We start from the raw sequence: 19,679 nt of genomic DNA, 5'->3' as shown, positions 1-19,679 counted from the left end.
TAGAGCACTAACGAAGTCGAAACCAACTGCCCACCAACGACTGTCACTCTAACGACGGGCGTGGGCACTTGGAGCACAAAGGGTGTCAGTGACATCATCGGCCTTGTGAGAGTTTAAATACCTGGATCTCCACACCAGTTAGTGTGACCAGTCCCAGCCTGGTCAGATGCGTACATGAACTGATGAAGCCTCTTGGATGAGAGGTGAAACGTCTTCCTAGACAAACAACCAGTCCAGTTGTTTTTGACTGAAATTGCTTTGAGGATAACGATGACCTGGACGAATGAGAACATTCACAGGCTCATCCACAGTAGCAAAGCTGCTCCAAATGTCCCGCTGCTCAACCTCCCAGGAAACGCAGATTTATTCAGAGCAATACTATTTCAGTCTAGACTGGCTTACTCTGGAAGGAATCAGGGCCCCCCTGTCTGACCTGGAACATGCTGTGGGGATTACTTATTCCACCTGGTCTTGGAAAGCCCCAGGATCCCCCTGAAGGAGGAGGAGAAGTGGCTGGGTTGAAGAATTTCTGGGCAACCTTTCTTTCTACCATGGACTGATGGGTTGGTGAGATTAAAGGTCCCATATTGTTCTTTTTTATATATAAAGCAGGTTGAGGTGCTATATAAATACTGTGAGAGTATGAACACGCTTAATCCACAAAGTAATGCACACAGCCAGTATTCAGAAACTGTCCTTAAATGAATTGTCAACTATGCGGTTGTTATGTCACTACTAAACTATATACAGTATACTGTATATATATATATTTCTTTAATTTTGAATATTGAATGACAGTGCAGAAATTCAGATAGCGCGGATACAGAAGTCGTGGAAACGCTGACCAAGCAGACTGGGCTTTCTCAGGAGGGGGTCTCAAAGAGAAAATTTGTCCATCCCATTCTTGTGAATGCAGTATCTCAGGAACCCCTGGAGGAATTTTCCTCAAAATTGGCACAAATGTCCACTTGGTACACTCAAGTCACTGTGACTGTGAGCTCAAGTATTCCTTCACTCTTTATGACCACATTTCACACAAATGTCTTACAGGATAAAATGAAGTGATGCCGTTTTATATCCAATAAGGTCAAGCGTTAACTTCATTGTGTCATCATAATGTTTCATAACTGAGGAACAGAAGGAAACATTTGGTCAGATACTGACCTGGTGACACTAATCTAGAAATTGTGCTGATTGTAGAGATCTGAAGATGTGTGTGAAGCATCTACGTCTTGCAAAAAAATACACTTAATACCCTTAATTACATATCTTCAAAGTCTTCACTACATATATTATGTGAGTCTGGACAGTTTGGATGTAAACTGCAACTTGACTGGTTAGCTGAGGCATGCAATGGTAAGGGGTTATTCTAGTTTGAACATCAAAGCATGTAAACATGTTCTAGTGGAAACCCAAAATACAAGTATGACCCTGATTATGAGGACAATATTGGACCTTTAAAGAGAAACTTCTGCTTCATCTATCCTGTATTTATTAGTAACTGCTTGAAATACGGATACACTTGCAAGACTTTGATATTGAATAGTAAAATAAAACGACACTGTTTCACGTTAAACAACAGAAAATAATGGCTTGCTGACAGAAGAGCTCTGATATCACATCGGTTTATTGCACACAAGAACATGGCAATTTTGAAGGGGGGGGGGGGGGGGCTGAAAGTAATGACTGCAGCCTCGGGTAAAATAACACACAAAAATGGGTCTGGGATTTGTAAGTTACCTGCTTGAATTACAAATAAATGGAGATGTGCAAATTCAGAGGAAAACTTTGCTTTTTCTTCAAATACCACATCAACCTAAGTAGTTTTTGGATATCATGCCATTAATCCACTTCCTCTTGTAAGTGCCCAACCAAGGCCATTTACCTGCTTTCTCATCTTATCTGAGTGAACAATTGTGACTGTTCTCTCCCCGCCCTGTGTATCATATCTCACTGTCAGCAGCATTATTGCTTTATTTCTCCGGTGCTCTCACAGACGCTTGTTAGAGGAATGCTATCCAGACTGCACTGTAACAATAATGAAAACACCTATGTTGATGAATTCAAGAACCTGCCAAGAATGTAGGATATATTATCTACAATACAAGGAAATTAAAAAAAAACAACAACTGTGGAATACACATTCAGTGTGAAAAATCTACATTCAGTTACTGCTACCTGTTTTTTAACCTAGTGTATTGATTGGGGTCATTTGACAAGGTGAGTTTTAGAGTTATTGGGCAATTACCTATAGAATATATGTATGGATATTGATTTTTCTCGTCAGTGCTGAGTCTCGAGTGCTCCGACACATGAAGATTGTTACTGTCTCACAAGCGTGAAATGTATGTCTCAAATGGTTTAGCAGTGGAATAGTCCACATCACCATGGTTATATGTTTCATGTTACTGTTTCTGTGCATATGTTCCAAATGCACAGGGATTACCCAGTAGAACTGCTCTATGTAAAAGTTCACAAACACATCCAGACGATAAGCACCAGGTGCAGGACAGAAGCATGTTACAGGACGGAGAAATAAAGTATGCACACTAGATAGAGATCCCATGAAAACATAAATGTATTACCACCAAGGTGACATTTTGAGAGACCTTCTCTTCATCAGAGCAGTACGTCACCTTGGTAGTAATACATTTGTGTTTGGTGGGAGCTTTATCTAGTGTGTGGACTCTATTTCTCTGTCCTAAAGTGCTCTATGTAGACATACAAAGAGGGTGACTCACCTGTTGAATCGATGTACTGAACAAAGCAAATATTTTGTATATGCTGGGTAAAATATATAATATTTCTGCTTTGAAAGAAAGTGGAACGTTGGGTCTACAGCAGATTTCTGAATCTGCCTACTTAGAGAGATGCAGCCATACTCAGAAGTACATGGGGTCAGATTCATGCTATTATGAAAAGTGTTTTTCGCGGAATCAATACCATCAAACCATCACTTTGGCACAAGCAAAGGGTTGTGAGTGAAATCAATAGATCTGACTGTGAAGCCACAGATGCAAAATGTGCAACAGTGTTCACAGAATAAGTCTAAATCACATTATAATAGCCAGAGTGCCGCTACTGATATTATAATATTATTATTGCATACAAAAAGCTTTCTTTCTTTTCCTACCTCCAGGTGTTTGCATGTGAACCCTAAAGGTCTGGATGAAGAGAGTAAAGATCTGTCACTGATTTATCTTTTACTTTACTCGCTCTTAGTCAGCTCTCCAAAAAGTGAGGTGAGCAAGTTTTCTATCCTCAATGCCAAAGGAGAAGAGACTAAAGCCACGGCTAAGGGCACACTCACACTGTTCGTCCGTACTGTGCCCCGTGCTTTAGGGTACTTGTCGCCCCCTCCCTCTCCTCCTGCGGCCCAGGCCCGTTTGTACTCACACTACCTGGGCCTCGCGCGAATGCTTCTTGCTGCCTATACGTCATCACGCCGTAACACATCACATGCATTGACTGACGTCATCGCGATGCGTCGCTTTGTTTACAAATCTTTCCATAGACCTCTGAGTTTTTGTGCGTCTTGTCCGACTGTTTTTGAATATTTTCAGGTGGTGCACACAAAATTATGTCAGAGCTGCCATAGGCCTCGTGCTCGTGTTCGTACACGTGCGCACGCTTGTGCTCGTACATGTGCAAACACGCTCTACAAAAGCCCACCTCTCCCAAACAGTCCGTGGCCGGCAGGCTGGCTGCAGCTAGGCACGGTGCGGTTGCACTCACACTGGTCAAACGAACTAGACTTTACCCGCAAAACCTGTTTGGGCACGGTACGGATGGACAGTGTGAGTGCGCCCTAAGTGTGACCTAAAACAACTGACCTGCACTCTGCTCTGTTCAGACCTGGTATAAACATGCGTCTCGGGTGATCCGATGAGTGTGGACAGTTCTACATGCAGGTGTGAACACAATCAGGATGCATTGGGACTACGGATGCAAATTAGAAGCTTTGCTATAATCCGACATTTTTACAGAGATGTTTAAATATCGATGCATTAATGTGCACTGTCCCTATCCCAAAGCATTTATTCTTATTATTCTTATTATTGAGATCCAATTGCTCAGACCACATCCTGATGTCATCTGCAGAAGTGGAAGTGAAAGCGTAGCGTTCTCAAATCCCATGAACTGGCTTTGTCCATGATGTCTGAACATCGTGAAAAGCCCACAGAGATATATTATGGGTGCGCCAAACACCTTGGCTCATTTGATTTTACTGGAACACACCACAGAGGGAGGTCAGGAAAAACTGATTTTGCATTAACCATTTTTGGTGCCCTAAATCCTGCATTGTTGCCCAGTGAAAATTAATCTCTCAAGACTTGTTTTTTGTGTGCAGTGAAACCTCCTCTCATAGTTCACCTCAAGGTTGAGAAGAAGAGCTGTTAAAATGTCAAAGGGAACTGACATTAAAGCCTTACATGCGCAAAAATGAGACCTTAAATTGGTGGGGCGGAAGCATTTTGGATATCCACAAAATGAGCAGGGAGTTGTAGTAGATGATGGATATCCAGTTTTCAAAGCGTGAAACCTAAAAATTACTGCAAATGGTCCAACATTTGAATGTTCCAACATATCTGAGGTAATCATCCACCCCTTTATGTCACACAAGTAGAAAAAACAACAACTTGTGATCGGATCACTCAAGATGCATGTTGACCAGGGCCTCTGAAACACAAGTCCTCATTTTCTAACCACTTCTGTTATTTTGTCAACTTGTCATTGAAAATAATTTGGTGCCAATAAGTGAAAAACTGTTCAGCTCCGAACTGCATCGAAGTCTACGTTCAGCAGAAAAACTGGATCTTTCAAAGTTTGAAAGGTTCAAAATTAAAAGCTCCTGTCGCACCTGTGCTCTGGGGAGCTGAAATTTGTAAATGCAGGAGGAGAGGAGTGTGTCTAATACTCCCGAGTGTGTCTAATAATGTGAGGTATTGATAGCCATATGGGTTTGTGTAATCACTGCTGCTTGGATTCATTTCTAGTAAATATATAATTCAGAGTAGCATGGGGCAATTTTGATTTTAATTAAAAAAGACTGAACCTTTTTAGAAGTCTTCGTCCGCCTCTCTCCCCCGTTGATGAATTGGAAATGAATGTGCCTCCAATTCCTACTTTTTTAATTAGGTTATGTTATGGGGAGGAAAAGCAAACTTGTGTGGAATTGAATTAGTGAGGGCCAGATGTGACCGCTTCCTGGTTATCAGGCTTTCTGGCTGCCTCCCTCTCTCCTGGAGCCTTGCAGCGTACTGAACAGGAAGATTGGAGGAGGGAAGATGGGGTGGGAAGGGGAGGAGGGGAGAGGAAGCGGTGGGAGGCGGAAGTGTGTTTGAATCGGAGGTGTATGCAGTGAAACTGTGTACAACCCCCTGCGGTGCAGGTTGTGTAGAAAGGGAAATCATTTTCCTGCTGAGAAACATTCCCCCATGTGAACCTGACACCCCCGCCCCTTCCTGTTTTCTGTCTGTCCCTCATTTGCTAACTTAGACCTCTCTCTCCTCTCTTTTCACATTCACAATATCACTTTCTTATTCTTTTATCCCTTTTTTATTCCACTTCTACCCCGTAATGTTGGAATACCCACTCTTAACTCTCAGCTTAGATAACTGAACCTCACTGCTGTTTATTGTCCTTATAGTTTTCTCTCCTGGCTATTATCACGTATGCTGGTGGCTGGGTGGTATTGTGAGGAGGATTTGCCTGTGGGATGAGCAATAAACAGACCTTTGAGGTGTGTGGTTTCACTGCTTGCCATTTCACGAGCACTGCTCTCTTAAATGACCCCAGAAAAAGCCTGAATGTGGGGAATACCGAGTGAAGTGAAGAGGATCTCATTTTGCTCTCCTCCTCTCTTTTTGTGTCTCAAGGGGCTTTCGCCTATAAATGGTGTGCTCTACGGTGCACACCCCATTCCTTTCTTGCCATATGCCCTCCTCCAATCTTCCCACAATCCCCCTGGGGAGACCTGGGCCCTCCACTTCGCTCGCCCTGTCACAGGAGAAAATTACCCAACTGCCAGCATATTTGTGACAGTTTAGTGAGCACTCCGTCTAAGAATATGGCTGTAAAGATTGCTCTATCGGTTCTGGATCATTTAGAATCCAATTTAATCCAGGCCTCTAGCAAAAAAGGCCAAATAAAAACAAAGTGCCTTAATTAAGAAAGCTGGGTGGCTGTGGAATGTTTATGTGGCAGGTCACTTCTTGGCCTGCTTATACACTTTGTCCCTGTGGGGACAATTTCTGATACAATGCATATTAGGTATAGTGCTTTACGAGGGCTTTAAATAGGAATAGTTAGGTAGAAGAATGAGGAGTCATGCATTGCCAGACCTCCACATCTCCACAGCGCAGGAGAAAAGTAACATTCTGGAATAGGGAAAAAACTTTCTGGGTTGTTTGTATTTCTTCAAGCCAATCACAAACTCCGGATGCAGCTTTGGTTCCCTTGCATCATAGATAGCAGAAGGGGAGGAAAATGCCAGCTGAAATCGGCGGCCAATGACAGGTGTCATCCCAACAGGCTACATGCAGTGAGTCATACTAAAGAATGAGTGGGTAATCAGTAAATAAATTAAAGTTTTGAAACCGTAGTGAGTGCGCTGTATTGAAATAAAGCAACATTGCTATCGAAGGCAAATGTCAAAATCATGCTGATTGGAAATTCTCAGTGCTGAGGTGAAGCTCTGAGGAGTGGAAGTTTGTGTTGTCAGTTTTGAATTTCTTTTGGATGAGGCAAGTCACTAATGCAAAAAAAGCTTTGGCTGTACACTCATTCTTTATTTTTTTTAAAAGGGGGGTATACATTTTAATTTGTTTTGAGTAGCGCGTGCAAATTGAGATTGATGTGTTGAGGTGTCCAAGATTTGAAGGCTGTACTCTTGACATTATCTGATGAAACACAGCATCTGCACCAGTCAGCCCTTAAGCCCGCTACTAGAGTGTGTGTGTCTGTGTCTGGATCCTCTGATGGTCCCTACTTACTAATGGAGATAAATTCAGGCAGCAGTGGTAGCCCACCACCCCCCTCCACACATCGTATTCTCGCCTTGGCCACATAATTTCTCTCCCTGGCTTAATGTGCTGGTTCTCTCCTCTGAGGCTGTTGGGTAGGTTGTAACTTGTCTCTTGACACCCTCCCTCCTCCTTCCCCCTCCCTTTTGCCAGAGAAAACATCTGCCCCCCTGCAGACTCCTCTTCTGACAGCTCGGAGAGGAGAGATGGAAAGTTCTCATCCTCTGCCGCAAGCTGTTTTGTATTCAAATAGTCTCCTTGTTAAGTCTCCCCTACAGACAATGGTTTTGTTGTTTTGTAGCCAAAGGCTAAGTGGGTGAGTGGAGCAGGCTAGAGGAGAAGCTATTGGTCAGTCTTTACATAATCAGATAGTATTGACATGTGTAGAGAGGATGTCAATAGGCATTTTTGTGCTGACACTAGCTTATAGAACTCAATCTTCAATAGAGGTTACATTTTCTTCTCGGAAAGACTGTCTCGTCAATTATCTGCTTTATGCAGTGTGAATAACTGTGTAGAGGGAAGGTTTACATTATATTTTTAAACTGTGTTGTAAGTGAGATAAATACACACTTCTATAGGCAGTTAATGGCTATGCCAAATCTGGAAATTAGATTATTGGTGTTTTTTATTGGTTGGTGATGTGATGGCACCCCTGCCCAACTCTACCCAGTTCATTATGCCATCTCCATTAAGGCCATACCTTTTTAAAAGCTCACTATCATTTACTCTCTCTTAAATGTTGACTGCAGCAGCCATGTTGGGTCGTTCCTGCTTTACTCTTAGTGACCCTGGAGTCCTCGAGAGGTTCTATGACATAAAATATGACAGTAAATACGTAAATATGTGTTGTTAAATGAGACTACAAATGTCACCAGGCGGTACACGTGAATTCAGGAATCTAGTGTGTGATGCAGTTTGTTTGTAGCCTACCTTTAGCTTCATAATCATAAAAGTGTGTTCATTTATGAAGATCATCTTGCTGAACGGAACATGAAAGTATCATAAACTTTTGTTCCCCAAAGAGCTTATTTTCTGCAAAAATACAGTGGAGAAATACCATCAACGTTTTGTCAAGAGAGCCGAACTTCCAGGTCATCCTACAAATATACGTCATCTGTGCAGCACTCTGTAGGTTTTGAAAGACTGAGCAGTGGTTAGCGTCCGGTCAGTTGAATGTGTGGAAGTTGGGGCCAGACGAGTGACAGACAGGAGGAGAGATGTTGACTCTGGCTGCTGGGTCGGCTGTTATTTTTCGACATGCCAGCTCGTCTTCTGGCGACCTTCTCGTTCCGTGTGCCAAGCGTGCCCCTGAGCCCTCCGCCTGAATATGGATGCCCCCGCTCACTTAAACACCCTGGCATCGCTCCCCAGCTTTCCTCATCTTTCTCTCTGTCTCCTGCTCAGAATTCATTTTTCTCACCTTCCCCGTCACCTTCAGTCTTTTTTTGGCGTGGTGAGAAAAACTTGAATATCATCTCTTTTCTTCTATTTAGCAGTAACCTATGCATGTCTGAATCATAACTGTGATTTTTCACACATGTCCCAGAATAATCGCCCCATACGTTGATGTGATCTTTATGTCTGTGTCACTTCTGCACTTGTTAATCTGTCATACCAGCTTTTTTCAACACTTTTCCCCACCACCACTCTCTAGCTCTTTTTGGTATTCTGGCAGGGTGGTTGTGCTGCCGCCACGTTGGCCAGCTCAGTGAAAGAGTGAGCGACTGCGATGTGACCTGCAGTTGATTCTCTGCCAGTGCAGGTTTCCGATGCCCCAATAGAAATGGCATCATGGCATTAGCTGAGCTCAGCACACACACACACACACACACACCCGCAAACCCTAATCATCGGTGCCTGTATGCATGTAAGCACTCACTTTTATACACACACACAGGCACCTCACTGTCACGGGTAAGCACTCGCACCTCTGCTCGAGCTTCTTTCAGCACTCCCTCTCACCTCTCCTCACCCCTCTCACTTCCTCTTGGCTCGCTTCCCCCTCCGTCTCACTCTCCTGCCAACCTCTCTCCTCACACCCGAGTTTAGCTTCAGATACTGCCCCTGGGGAAGTCCTCACTCATCTTGTTTCATACCCAAATAACACAACTTCACAAGGAGAGTCTGTGCCTTGGGGATTTCATCTGGGTCTCACGTGCTAGGTTTTATCAAACATGTTTTAAAGGACATGAAGGAGGGGGTAAAAAGACTTTCTTCAGACCCTTGAGAGGGATCTAGGTACTATGTTTACACAGCCACAAACAGTGGCACAAAGTGTACTGAGGCCACAGAAGTTTGACTCTATCTTCATTCTGCTCTGCTTTGGTTGAGAGATCTTTGCTCTATAAACTCAGCCTCCTTTGGAAACACTGTTCTCCCTCTGTTACACTCAGTAGCAGAACAATGAATAAAGTAGAGTGCTGTGAAAAAGCAGAATGCAAGGATTTGTAATTTTTGCACTTGCATACATGCTTATGCATGTGTGTGTTTTATGCATGGTGATTTCTGTCAGCATCTTTGCGTGCGCAGTCTCTGGGGGCAGGGGATTACAGTGAAGGACCGCCTGCATGAGCAGTGGTGGGAATAACTGCATATGCACTGCACTCCTCCACCAATCCCCTCTTAGGCTGTCTGCTTCCTCAGATCCAAACAGAGGATTTGACACAGGATCTTACAGCAGTGTTGACAGTTCATCTTAGTACTTCCCGCTGTGATCTGTCTGCAGATATCCTGTTGGGATCTCTACGCAGAAGCAGCCCGAAGGAAAATCTGTTTGAACTGCCGGGGCTAAACACATGTAGTCTGCACACACTGCAGATGTATGAACGTGAGAGGTGATGACCTCTTCGTATGTGGGGACTTTGCAGCTTATAGCCCGTTTCAGTCGACTTTTAACAGGAGTCTTTGACTACTCCTTGCCCTCTAACCGGCTCTGAAGACTCAAGGCTGGTCTTTATTATTTTTTATCCTCTGGTGTTGAGCTGAATCTAGATTGTGAATGGATATAGGATGTTTTCATTGGAGATATTTCCCCCCATCCTCAACTCTGGTTTGATCAAAATAAACCCTCAATTTACTGAGTAGGATGCTGCTGTTCTATCCTCTGCTCAAAGCCACCAGACTCTTTTGATAGAAACAGTCATCTGACTTCACTGATCAGCGTAAAAAAACACATCATTTAAACTGGACAGAAACAAAATAAAGGAAAAACATTTCTGCCCGTCTTTCTATCTTTTCAACAACCCCCAACTCTGGTTTGGTTGAAAAAAATCTTCAATTCAATAAGTAAGATGTGTAAATATGCCACCTGTTCGCAGAGCATATACCATAAAAAAGGTCAAAAATTAGCATCCCTAGTTTGCATGTTCCACATAAATCTTAAATGTCATAACTGACCTTAAGAAACACAGAATACATCCGTTAAATTGGACCGAAAACATTTGTGTCTTTTAGTGAGCATTCAGGCACAGGATCTATACAGATGTTTTCATTTTTTTTTGTTGCACATTGTTAGTCTCAAATAGCTGTACATTTCATGATATGTCATGCCGCTGGGGATATGATAACATTTACATTTACTCAAAATAATCCTCATGTACAAGTAGAATTCTGACGTCTCTTGCAAATCCCAGCCTCCTAGGCACCTGACTGCCCTCTTAATACTTATACAGGAGCTCCCTGTTGGGTTTGCCTGTGTGCTTTCCTGATTTGATTCATGCACAAATGCTCATTTACATACATGGAGTTGATATTCTGTTTGTAGACTGGGGGACACATCGCTGTTACACTTTGTCAGCACGGCCAAATAAGCGCCATACAACCTCTGTTGGTGATGGGATCTTTAGATTGTTTTATAGTGAATTTGCTCCCACATTGTGATTCTGCTCTTTCTCAACACAATCCAATCATCCAGATGCATGTTGACATCATGTGTAGGGCATCTTGATGACATCCACCAAAGAAATGAAAGTGCTTGAAATAGTGAATTGGTTTCTGGGGGTTTTCCTTCATCGTTTGATGCCTTTAAGCCCATATAGGACAGGGAACATAATACAAGACATATATAGCCTCAAGTTATTACCTTCATCGTGTGGTGAGGCATGTCTACTCTGATAGGGGTGGACAAAGATGTCTCCATACACAGAAAGGGTTTGAAGCTCGTCTCGGCTGAACACATTCAGAAATCCCAGAGCGGTGCCCAAGGAAGCGTTTTCGACTCATTAACAAAATGGCGAATGATGTAATTTCTCCGAAGAGTGGTGTTATATCCCTCCAACAGAGCTCCGGTTACGTGCAGAATTTATGTTAGTGCCTTGCTTCCTTTCTATTGGCAATTAGCTTTAATTTGCTGTGATCTCTGCAGCAGTCATAGCCCACAGTCATTATCTTTTGACCTTGTGTGTGAGCATTTGTGACTGTTAGGTGACTCTAGATAGCTTTGACCGCCCACACAGTATGACTACTGTACAGACAAGAACTCCGGAACCTTTTCCTGTGTCTTTGTAGTGCAACAGAATACTTCTTGCCACTGTCAGAGATAATTGGCACTCCATAAACACATGATAATTGGACTGCTTTGATCGCTGCAATTTCTCACTTCTTGGCCAAAGAGGCACAGCAGTTGTGTCTCATGTTTACCACTAGTCTTTATGTGGCCGCGAAAGGATACGGAGAGAGAGAGAGAGAGAGAGAGAGAGAGAGAGATTCTGTTTTCTTCTGAAGTGTTAAAAGCTCCCTGCAGGCAATACTTCCTGCACCCAGCCTCCTTCGCCATTGTTTCTCCGCTGCTTATGGCCGTGACTCATAACAAACTTTCTCTTTCACGCACACAGGGGCTTAATCATGTTGTGAAAGTCTCCAAATAATCTTGTTTTTCCTTGTTTGTCCGTGTGTTTTCTTTCCCAGAGTGCCAGAGAGCGTACCAATTTGTCCATGGGAAGGACTGGGGTTTCGAAAAGGTAACAAGGAGGGACATCCTGCTCGACGAGGCCAGCGGCTTGCTGCACGATGACAAATTAACACTTTTTGAGGTAAAGGTTGAGAAAGCTCATCTGAACTCAGGTTATTTGGTACACAGAGTGCACACTGTCTTCATTTTTAAGCTCAAAAACCTTTCCCAAATAAATTCATAGTACAGGCTGCACATTCAAATATGATAATCCTGATTATATTGCCACATCAAAATTAGTAGTCATATTTCAAAACTGCAAAACACAGACTTACTGACTGCAATTTCCCAGCTCGGGATCAATAAAGTATTTCTAGACTTCTGTGATTAACGTTTCAAATCAAAATTGTGACTCACACTGATGCTGAATTGTGTGTACATAAGTAGAACGTACTTGCACTTCCCCAGAATATCTAATTTTAATAGAATCTCAAAATACTGTTGAAATATCTAAATGTATTCTTTGTATTGGTGCTTTTGCCTCGGAGTGATCACAATTGTAATTCCTGTCTCACTCGTCTTTTTATTCAGCACTACAGCTCATTGTATGTCCCTGTTAGTGAATAATGTATGTTTTTATTGGTACTACATAGCCTCTGGGTTTAGATCTCTCTCTCTCAACGCTAACATACAGGCTGATTGTCATTCAGCCGGTGCGGTGGCTTGGCCCCGATTCCTCTGATCCAGAGCCGGCTGCTGCTCCTCATTGAAAATTCCCTTGTTGTTTTTCAGCTGTAACACAGGGGGCAGCAGAGGTCAACTGTCCTCTCTCTCTCGTTCCCCTCTGCTCCTCATAATGGAACCAGGGTGCAGAGAAGAGGTTAAACTTTCTGAATATGTTAATGTCTTAGTTGTAATGCACGCACCCATAAATGTTTAAAAAGCATGGCAGTAGCTGTTTAAAACAATTCTAATTAACCCTGAGGGTATGGATGAGAGCATGTCTTGAAGTTTTCCCTTTTTGTAGCGGAGCAATGTGCAAGTCTGTTTAAAGTGTTTCCAAACTGGGCTTATTGACAGAGGGGTAGGAGGGGCAGTGCTGCTTCTCCGGAGCCATGTGGGATGGGGGTAGAGCGTGTGTACGTGTGTGTGTGTGTGTGTGTGTGTGTGTGTGTGTGTGTGTGTGTGTGTGTGTGTGTGTGTGTGTGTGTGTGTGTGTGTGTGTGTGTGTGTGTGTGTGTGTGTGTGTGTGTGTGTGTGTGTGTGTGGGTGTGTGTGTGTGTGTGTGTGTGTGTGTGTGTGTGTGTGTGTGTGTGTGTGTGGCTTGTGTGTGCGTGAGTAGCTTGTGTGTGTTGTGCAGACGTGTCTCGTTGGGATGTAATTCTGAGGACTGTTTGCTGGAGAGAATGAGCTGAAAGAGAGAGGGATTAGTTACCTTGAAGAGTCCTCTCTCACTGAACGCATCCACTCTCCTGAAGGGAGGTGGGATTGGGATGGTTCAAGTCCTCTGTGGCCGCTTCCTCCCCCGTAAATCTCTGTTTTACTGTGGTAATTAGCCGGCTCTGCTGATGAACAAGCAAGGCGAGGTAAACCTGATTTATGCAGCACATTTTATACACAATGAAAAATCAATGTGGTTAATCTAAAAAACTGTGTTCAACAGAAAAAAAGTTTAAATGAGAGAAGAAAGTAGATAAACGCAGAGAACATTTTCTCTTTTTAAGATTAAAAAGTAATCCCAGTGCTAAGAAGTTTTCTTCAACTTTGTTTTGCATAACAACTTATTCAGAAACTGTGCCTTTAAACGAGCAGTCAGCAATTCTGTACGGTTGTGATGTCACAACTCTACTTTATAGGGGTAGAAAGTGTTGCTACAGTGCAGAGACACCAATTCAGATTCCGATCAACTTTATTATCCCGCACAGGAAAATGAATTTGGTTCAATGCTCCAGACACCAATCCACAGCACAAACAAACACATTAAGACAACAGCATAATCATAATAAAACACATCTAATCACACTGAGACAGAAAAAAAAACAATAAAGTAAACAGTACAACTGTAAAATATATATATTTTTAAAAAGTGACCAGCTAAGAAACCTGTGTATTAAGCTGCAGGAATAAAATCAATTCTTTATCTTCTCGTTTTGATTTTATCCTGTAGTGTTTTTCCGTGTCTGCGTGGGTTTTCTCCGCGTTCTCCGGCTTCCTCCCACAGTCCAAAGACATGCACATGTTAGGTTAATTGTGTGAATGGTCTGCTGTCTCTGTTCGTCTCTATGTGCCCTGTGATAGACTGGCGTCCTGTCCAGGGTGTACCCCGCCTTACGCCCAATATCAGCTGGGATCGTCTCCATCCCCCCCGCAAACCCTGTTTTTCCTCAGGTGACGTTACTGCTGCAGGTGCATTTGAAGTGAATTTGAAGTGGGTATTTTCTCGTAGATTTTTTTTTCCTCCAGTTTTTGGAGAATGAGTTTGGTGCACAGGTTAGTGGCTGTTTCCTAAGACACCTAAGATTTTTTTCTTGCTGTCCTAACTTGTCGTTGCGGCCTGCCTTGGTCCTGTTTGTTCATGTTGCCAGGCACACAGATAAGACCAAAGAGATGATGAAAGTAGATGCGGAAAACCCTGAAAAACCGAACAGCCAACCAACCGAAACAGACCGGGCTTTTTCAGGAGGAGGGCTTAAAGAGACAGGCGCTAAGACAAAGTGGTGAATACAGGTAAATTCAAACAGACAGTTTGTGTTTGTTTGTGTTTGTTTGTGTGTGTGTGTGTGTGTGTGTGTGTGTGTGTGTGTGTGTGTGTGTATGAAAACAAGGTGGTAGAAGGAGTGGGATGGTGTGTGCAGTAAACACTGAGATTGCCAAAAGTGTGCTCTGGTAGCTTTTTCCACCAACATGTGGGCAGGACTGTTGTCGGAGTTGTGTTTTGGGTGGATGGTGGTAAGAAAGTGCAGAGCGTCTGTTTGAATTTCTTTTCCTGGTCGTCTTCCATGTGAAAGTGAAGCCCAGTGTTTAAACGTCAGAGACCTGGCGCCGCTTTCGTCCAGATGGTCTCGTCCTGCATCTGACAGAGCCCCGTCGTCCCAGAGCCCAGCGCCCCCCCCCCCTCTTCTCTCATCCTCTCCATTTCCTCTTTTTCCACTCCATCTTATCTCTCATTCAAACCCAATCTCCTCCTCCTCTTTTCCCCCTTTCCCTTTCATCTCTGGCTGCCTCCCACTTTGAGCATCATTTCTCTCCCCCACTCTACCTTCACCTCTCCCCTATGTCCCTCCTCTCCCCCCTCTGCTCAGCCTCCCTATTTTTCCGTCCTCCCTCTCTGCCCTCCTTCGTCTCCCGTCTTTCTTCTTCTATGTAGTAGAGTGTCAAAGAGGCGGAAAGGCTATGAGGAGAGGCCAGATCACTGTTGGAGGGGAGTGCTGGCTCAACCTCTCCTCCTGACCCTTGGTCCCTGTGCTTGGTTCATTTGCCTCCAGAGACATTAGTAATTCAAATTCAGTGCAGGGAATCTGACTGTATGTCATGTTGGAGAGGGCTTGAACAACACTAGCCTCTGTTCTCTCACTTTTGTGTCTCCCTCTTTGTCTCCATCTCTCTTTCTCCCTCCATCCCTGCCAAAGCGCTGCAGACACCTGCAGGTATTTAATGAGGAGATAGCTCCCATTAAAGGTGCTGCGTTGGCTGTCAAAAGAGAGCATGAGGGACAAAGAGAGAGAGAGAGATAAAGGAGGAGGGGGGAATGGAGGAGTCACGAAGAGAGATTGAAGGAAAGGCCTTCTCGGGGAAAGTGGGCACACTGGGTGGCATCGAGCCAACGGGGGTGAAGAACAAACGAAGAGGAAAAATAAAGGTAAGGTGGTTTGGATTTAGCTTCAGTGAAAATGTTTTCATATGGATGAAATGCTTCTTTACTCATTCTTCCTCTAATGAGGCGCAGAGGAAAAGGAGGTTAAATCCTACTTCTCTTTACCCGCTCCTTTCTTTCCCCGTCAGCACGGTAGGTGACCTTTTGCTCTAAGGTCAGACCATCACTATCTAGCTGTTGATACTACAGTATAGATCATGCAGACACTCGTGGGGTCCTGGAAAGTCATGACGACTTTGCGCTGTCACGATTTGCCTGCAGGCAGTGCAGAGTCGTATTGACTGACACTGTAAGGGTTCCTACTCGGAAAGACTGAATAAAGGGAAGAGAAGGCTCGGTTTTGGAAGGGAGAAGTTTATGGTGAAACTTATCCGTCAGTCATGTTAAATTGGCTGCTGAAATGTGGAAGAACACATCGGTCCACCTTATGTCAGTCAGTAGAGTAGTTTCGGAGAGTTACTGCTGCCGGACACATTTGGTTCATTTGACAGAGGAGACCGTCTCTTCTAGGGCTGTCAAAATTCATGTTCAAATATTCCTTTCAAAAAAACCAAACATGGCTTAGAATCGTATTCAAATGTCTATTCTTTTGCATTTTGAGAGAGGCAAACCAATTTAACCACGACAGACTAGTTCTACGATGTGCATTTATTCAACCGTGTCTCTCAAGCCCAGTTTAGACCAAACATTTGAGGCAAGACCGAACAGGTTACAGGTTAACGTTGCAACGGTGTGAACCGGCCCGTCTCGTCTCGACTCAAAGCGGCTGATCTTGTTTCCTAAGACTCAGCTTGTCAAGTCGTCAGCAGCTCAGAGAAAGAGAAAGAACGACATAGAGAGAGAGAGTCAAGCGAGCTCGAGAATAAATAATGAGAGGGAGCGCCATGATCGAGAACAAAGCAACGAACCAGGCAAATAAAACTGTGTTTTTGCTCTTTCATCAGTTCTTGAAATACATCTGTAGCAAGTATCAGTATCAGTATCTGTCCTCATATAGGCCTGTTGCAATAAGCAATAAATATATTGATCATTTAATCACATGATAACTTTTAATGAGCTTGATTACTTTGTAATTACATTTTTTTCATTTTTCCTGGTGTCCCTCTATCAAAGAGACTGGAGGACAAGAGCTTTCAGTCCGGTGCATCTGTTTCCACTGAACCCCCTCCCTCTTCCTCAGCGTGATGAGTAGTTAACTCTCGTCTCGTGTCGTTAGCCGCACGGCCTCTGTGTGGGGAGGCGGACCCCTTGCGTTACCCAGAGTGCAGCAGGAGAGCCCTGTGAGGAGCAAGTTAGAGGACACAGAAGTTGAGATTTGGAGATATAAAAACAAAGACATAATTGGTTTCAAAGTCGAACGCCACAGCTGCCGTTTGGGAGCACTTCAGCTTCAAACCGCATGACCGCGGTGAACCACCTCACCTGAGCGAGCCGGTGTGTCGCATTTGTTGTAAAACAGTAGCAACCAAAGGCGTGAGTGTATGTTTAAATAGTCCATAGAGTCCATTTTATTTGTTTTCGGTTGTTTTGTTTATTTATTTTGGATATTTAAAATGTCTTTGAGTTCTAGTGTTAAATATTCTTTAGGAATAAACGTTGCACTTGCATTATCATGCCATTATCATTATATCTGTTGAAAATAGTCTCAAAACGCCAAAATCATCGCTTCTCGCAATAATTTCTGGGACAATTTATCGGCCAGCCGAATTTGGTATCTTGACAGGCCTATTTCCATATATATATATTTATATTTTATAATGCTACAAATTAAATCCAAATACAAAAAAAAAAATCTGAAAAGTCAGAAGTTAGAACGGAAGTACAGAGAGCGGTTGCTATGGAGATGGTACTGTACACTGTCTCGTCTCGTTGCTGTGAACTGGCAGTGTTGCAAGATTCAACTCGTCTTGTCACAAATCTTTGGTCTGAACTGGACTGGAACTGGAAAAATCTACATATCTACACATTATAGAATAAACCTCTCTCTTTCTCTCTCTTCTCCGTGGTTGAGTGACCTCTGAGCTCTGTAGCAAACTAGCCACAGAGACAAAACCGTCTTTTTGTATCAGGCTGTTACAGGTTTTTTTCTGCTGTAAAGTTGCATCTTGATGCATATCAAGCAGTCTCTCTACAGATATGCTAAAGATTATAATAGAATTGTATTAGTAAAACAGTAACAGAATCCCACTTCTGAACTGATGAGCACTCCTTCACTTTCTGAGGTCGTATTGGGGATTCAGTGCCAAGTTCAGTCCAGGAGCTGACTGTGTAATGATGAGATGGAGAATACTCACAGATTGTGTCTGTAAACTCAAATAAAAACACAATTTTCTGGGTAAATCTGGCCCAGGGTTTTTTTAAATTTTACATACACGTGTTTATCTCATTCAATAATGTGACGTGTCTCTGGCTGATTTAAATCAACCTGTGGGAGGGATTTAAATTAGATCCTTCACACATGATTATATCTCTCAAAAGTGTGTGTAGCTGAGCAAGTAAGCCTACGACGTGGCATGGAGCTATAGTGAGATCAGGAGGAGACACACCTGAACCCCGTTCTTTGGAAAGGTAAACACAGTTTTTGACAATTCAAATTCAAATAAAAATTCTTCTATAATATTACTCTGCTAGCTGCCACAGTATGACTCACATAATGACAGTAAAGCCGGATCAAGTGCGCTTTTCTATGATGGTCTGGGTTAACAAGTCCCCGCAAATCAAATTTAATTGCCGACATGTATCTATACGCTCCCCAAGTACAAGATGAGTCATCAAAATTAATGTAAAGTTTTACAGGAAGATTAAAAAATTACAGGAAAATACATATTTAGCATGTACCAGGAGATGACAGTTGACACAGGGACACGGTTTCACGGCTTGGAAAATTAACCTTTCTGGAAATATTGTTCAACTCCAGTACATTTTTACAATAAGTACTTTTTGTCTCCTTATTCACAGTGGTAAAAAGCCTGCCTTTGCATATTTAAACATTATGAATGTACTGCACAGTAACCAGGCTTATGCACTCCGTGTGACACCCACATGAGTGATGAACGCATTTGTGAGAATTCCTCTCGATTGGTTTATCTTCCGCAAATAGCCGACCTTTGATGCGATTTACTGCAATGCATTTTAACCGGCGTCTTCGCCACCGCTTGCCAGTTGGAGGTCTTTTCTTCAAGGCTCCACCAAGTGCCTCCCTCCTGGGGCGAGGTGGCGGCAGGAGTATAAATGAGTGGGGTGCTGCTGTTCAGCTGTTTCCTCCTCTTCCTCATGGTGTAAGTGCGGCTTGCCTCTCCTGTCGGTGGGTAAGCACTTTGCCGGGTGACAGCACCCATCCTTCACAGGGCCCTGCCATATGCCGTGCTGCTGTCAGAGGAGACGACTGCAGATGCTCCAGCTGCTCCCTCCCTGCACACTGAGCAACGCACACACACACACACACACACACACACACACACACACACACACACACACACACACACACACACACACACACACACACACACACACACACACACACACACACACACACACACACACACACACACACATAGAGTATAACCAGCTCTCGGTGCAGGATAAAGAGGCAGAGGTGGGAAGATGGCGAGGGAGAAAGGATGCATATAGAGATTTGGATTTGTGTAAAAAGAGGGAGACAAAAACAATCTTTCACTCCAGAGCAGGGAGCAGAAGTGAAAAGGGTTGGATCATTTGGATCACTTAAAAAGGGGATCAAAGACCTTATCAAAGAGATGGAAGTGCAAATACTGAGAGAGAATTGGAAGAGAATGAGCAAGCTTGATCCTTTTATTACAATGGGTTATTTACTGTGTTAGCTTGTTGACCCCCACTTTTGGGCCATAGTGTACCATTTAATTGATACTGC

The 19,679-nt window shown here is 43.4% G+C and overlaps 1 protein-coding gene across 1 annotated transcript in view; it reads left to right on the top strand.

The window, feature by feature from the left end:
• Window positions 1-19,679, top strand: part of spop (speckle type BTB/POZ protein) — a gene marked incomplete at both ends in the record, with an annotated part of 58,172 nt that overhangs the window by 3,515 nt on the left and 34,978 nt on the right. Inside the window, 2 exon segments of the mRNA XM_083931280.1 lie at window positions 3,140-3,321; window positions 11,934-12,058. Of these exon segments, the coding sequence (XP_083787406.1) occupies window positions 3,140-3,321; window positions 11,934-12,058 (307 nt within the window).

This window comes from Echiichthys vipera (assembly GCF_963691815.1).
Source record: "Echiichthys vipera genome assembly, chromosome: 17".
NCBI classification, from domain to species: Eukaryota; Metazoa; Chordata; class Actinopteri; order Perciformes; family Trachinidae; genus Echiichthys; species Echiichthys vipera.
Note: the sequence above shows the minus strand (reverse complement) of the source record. Positions and strands in the feature narration are given on the sequence as shown.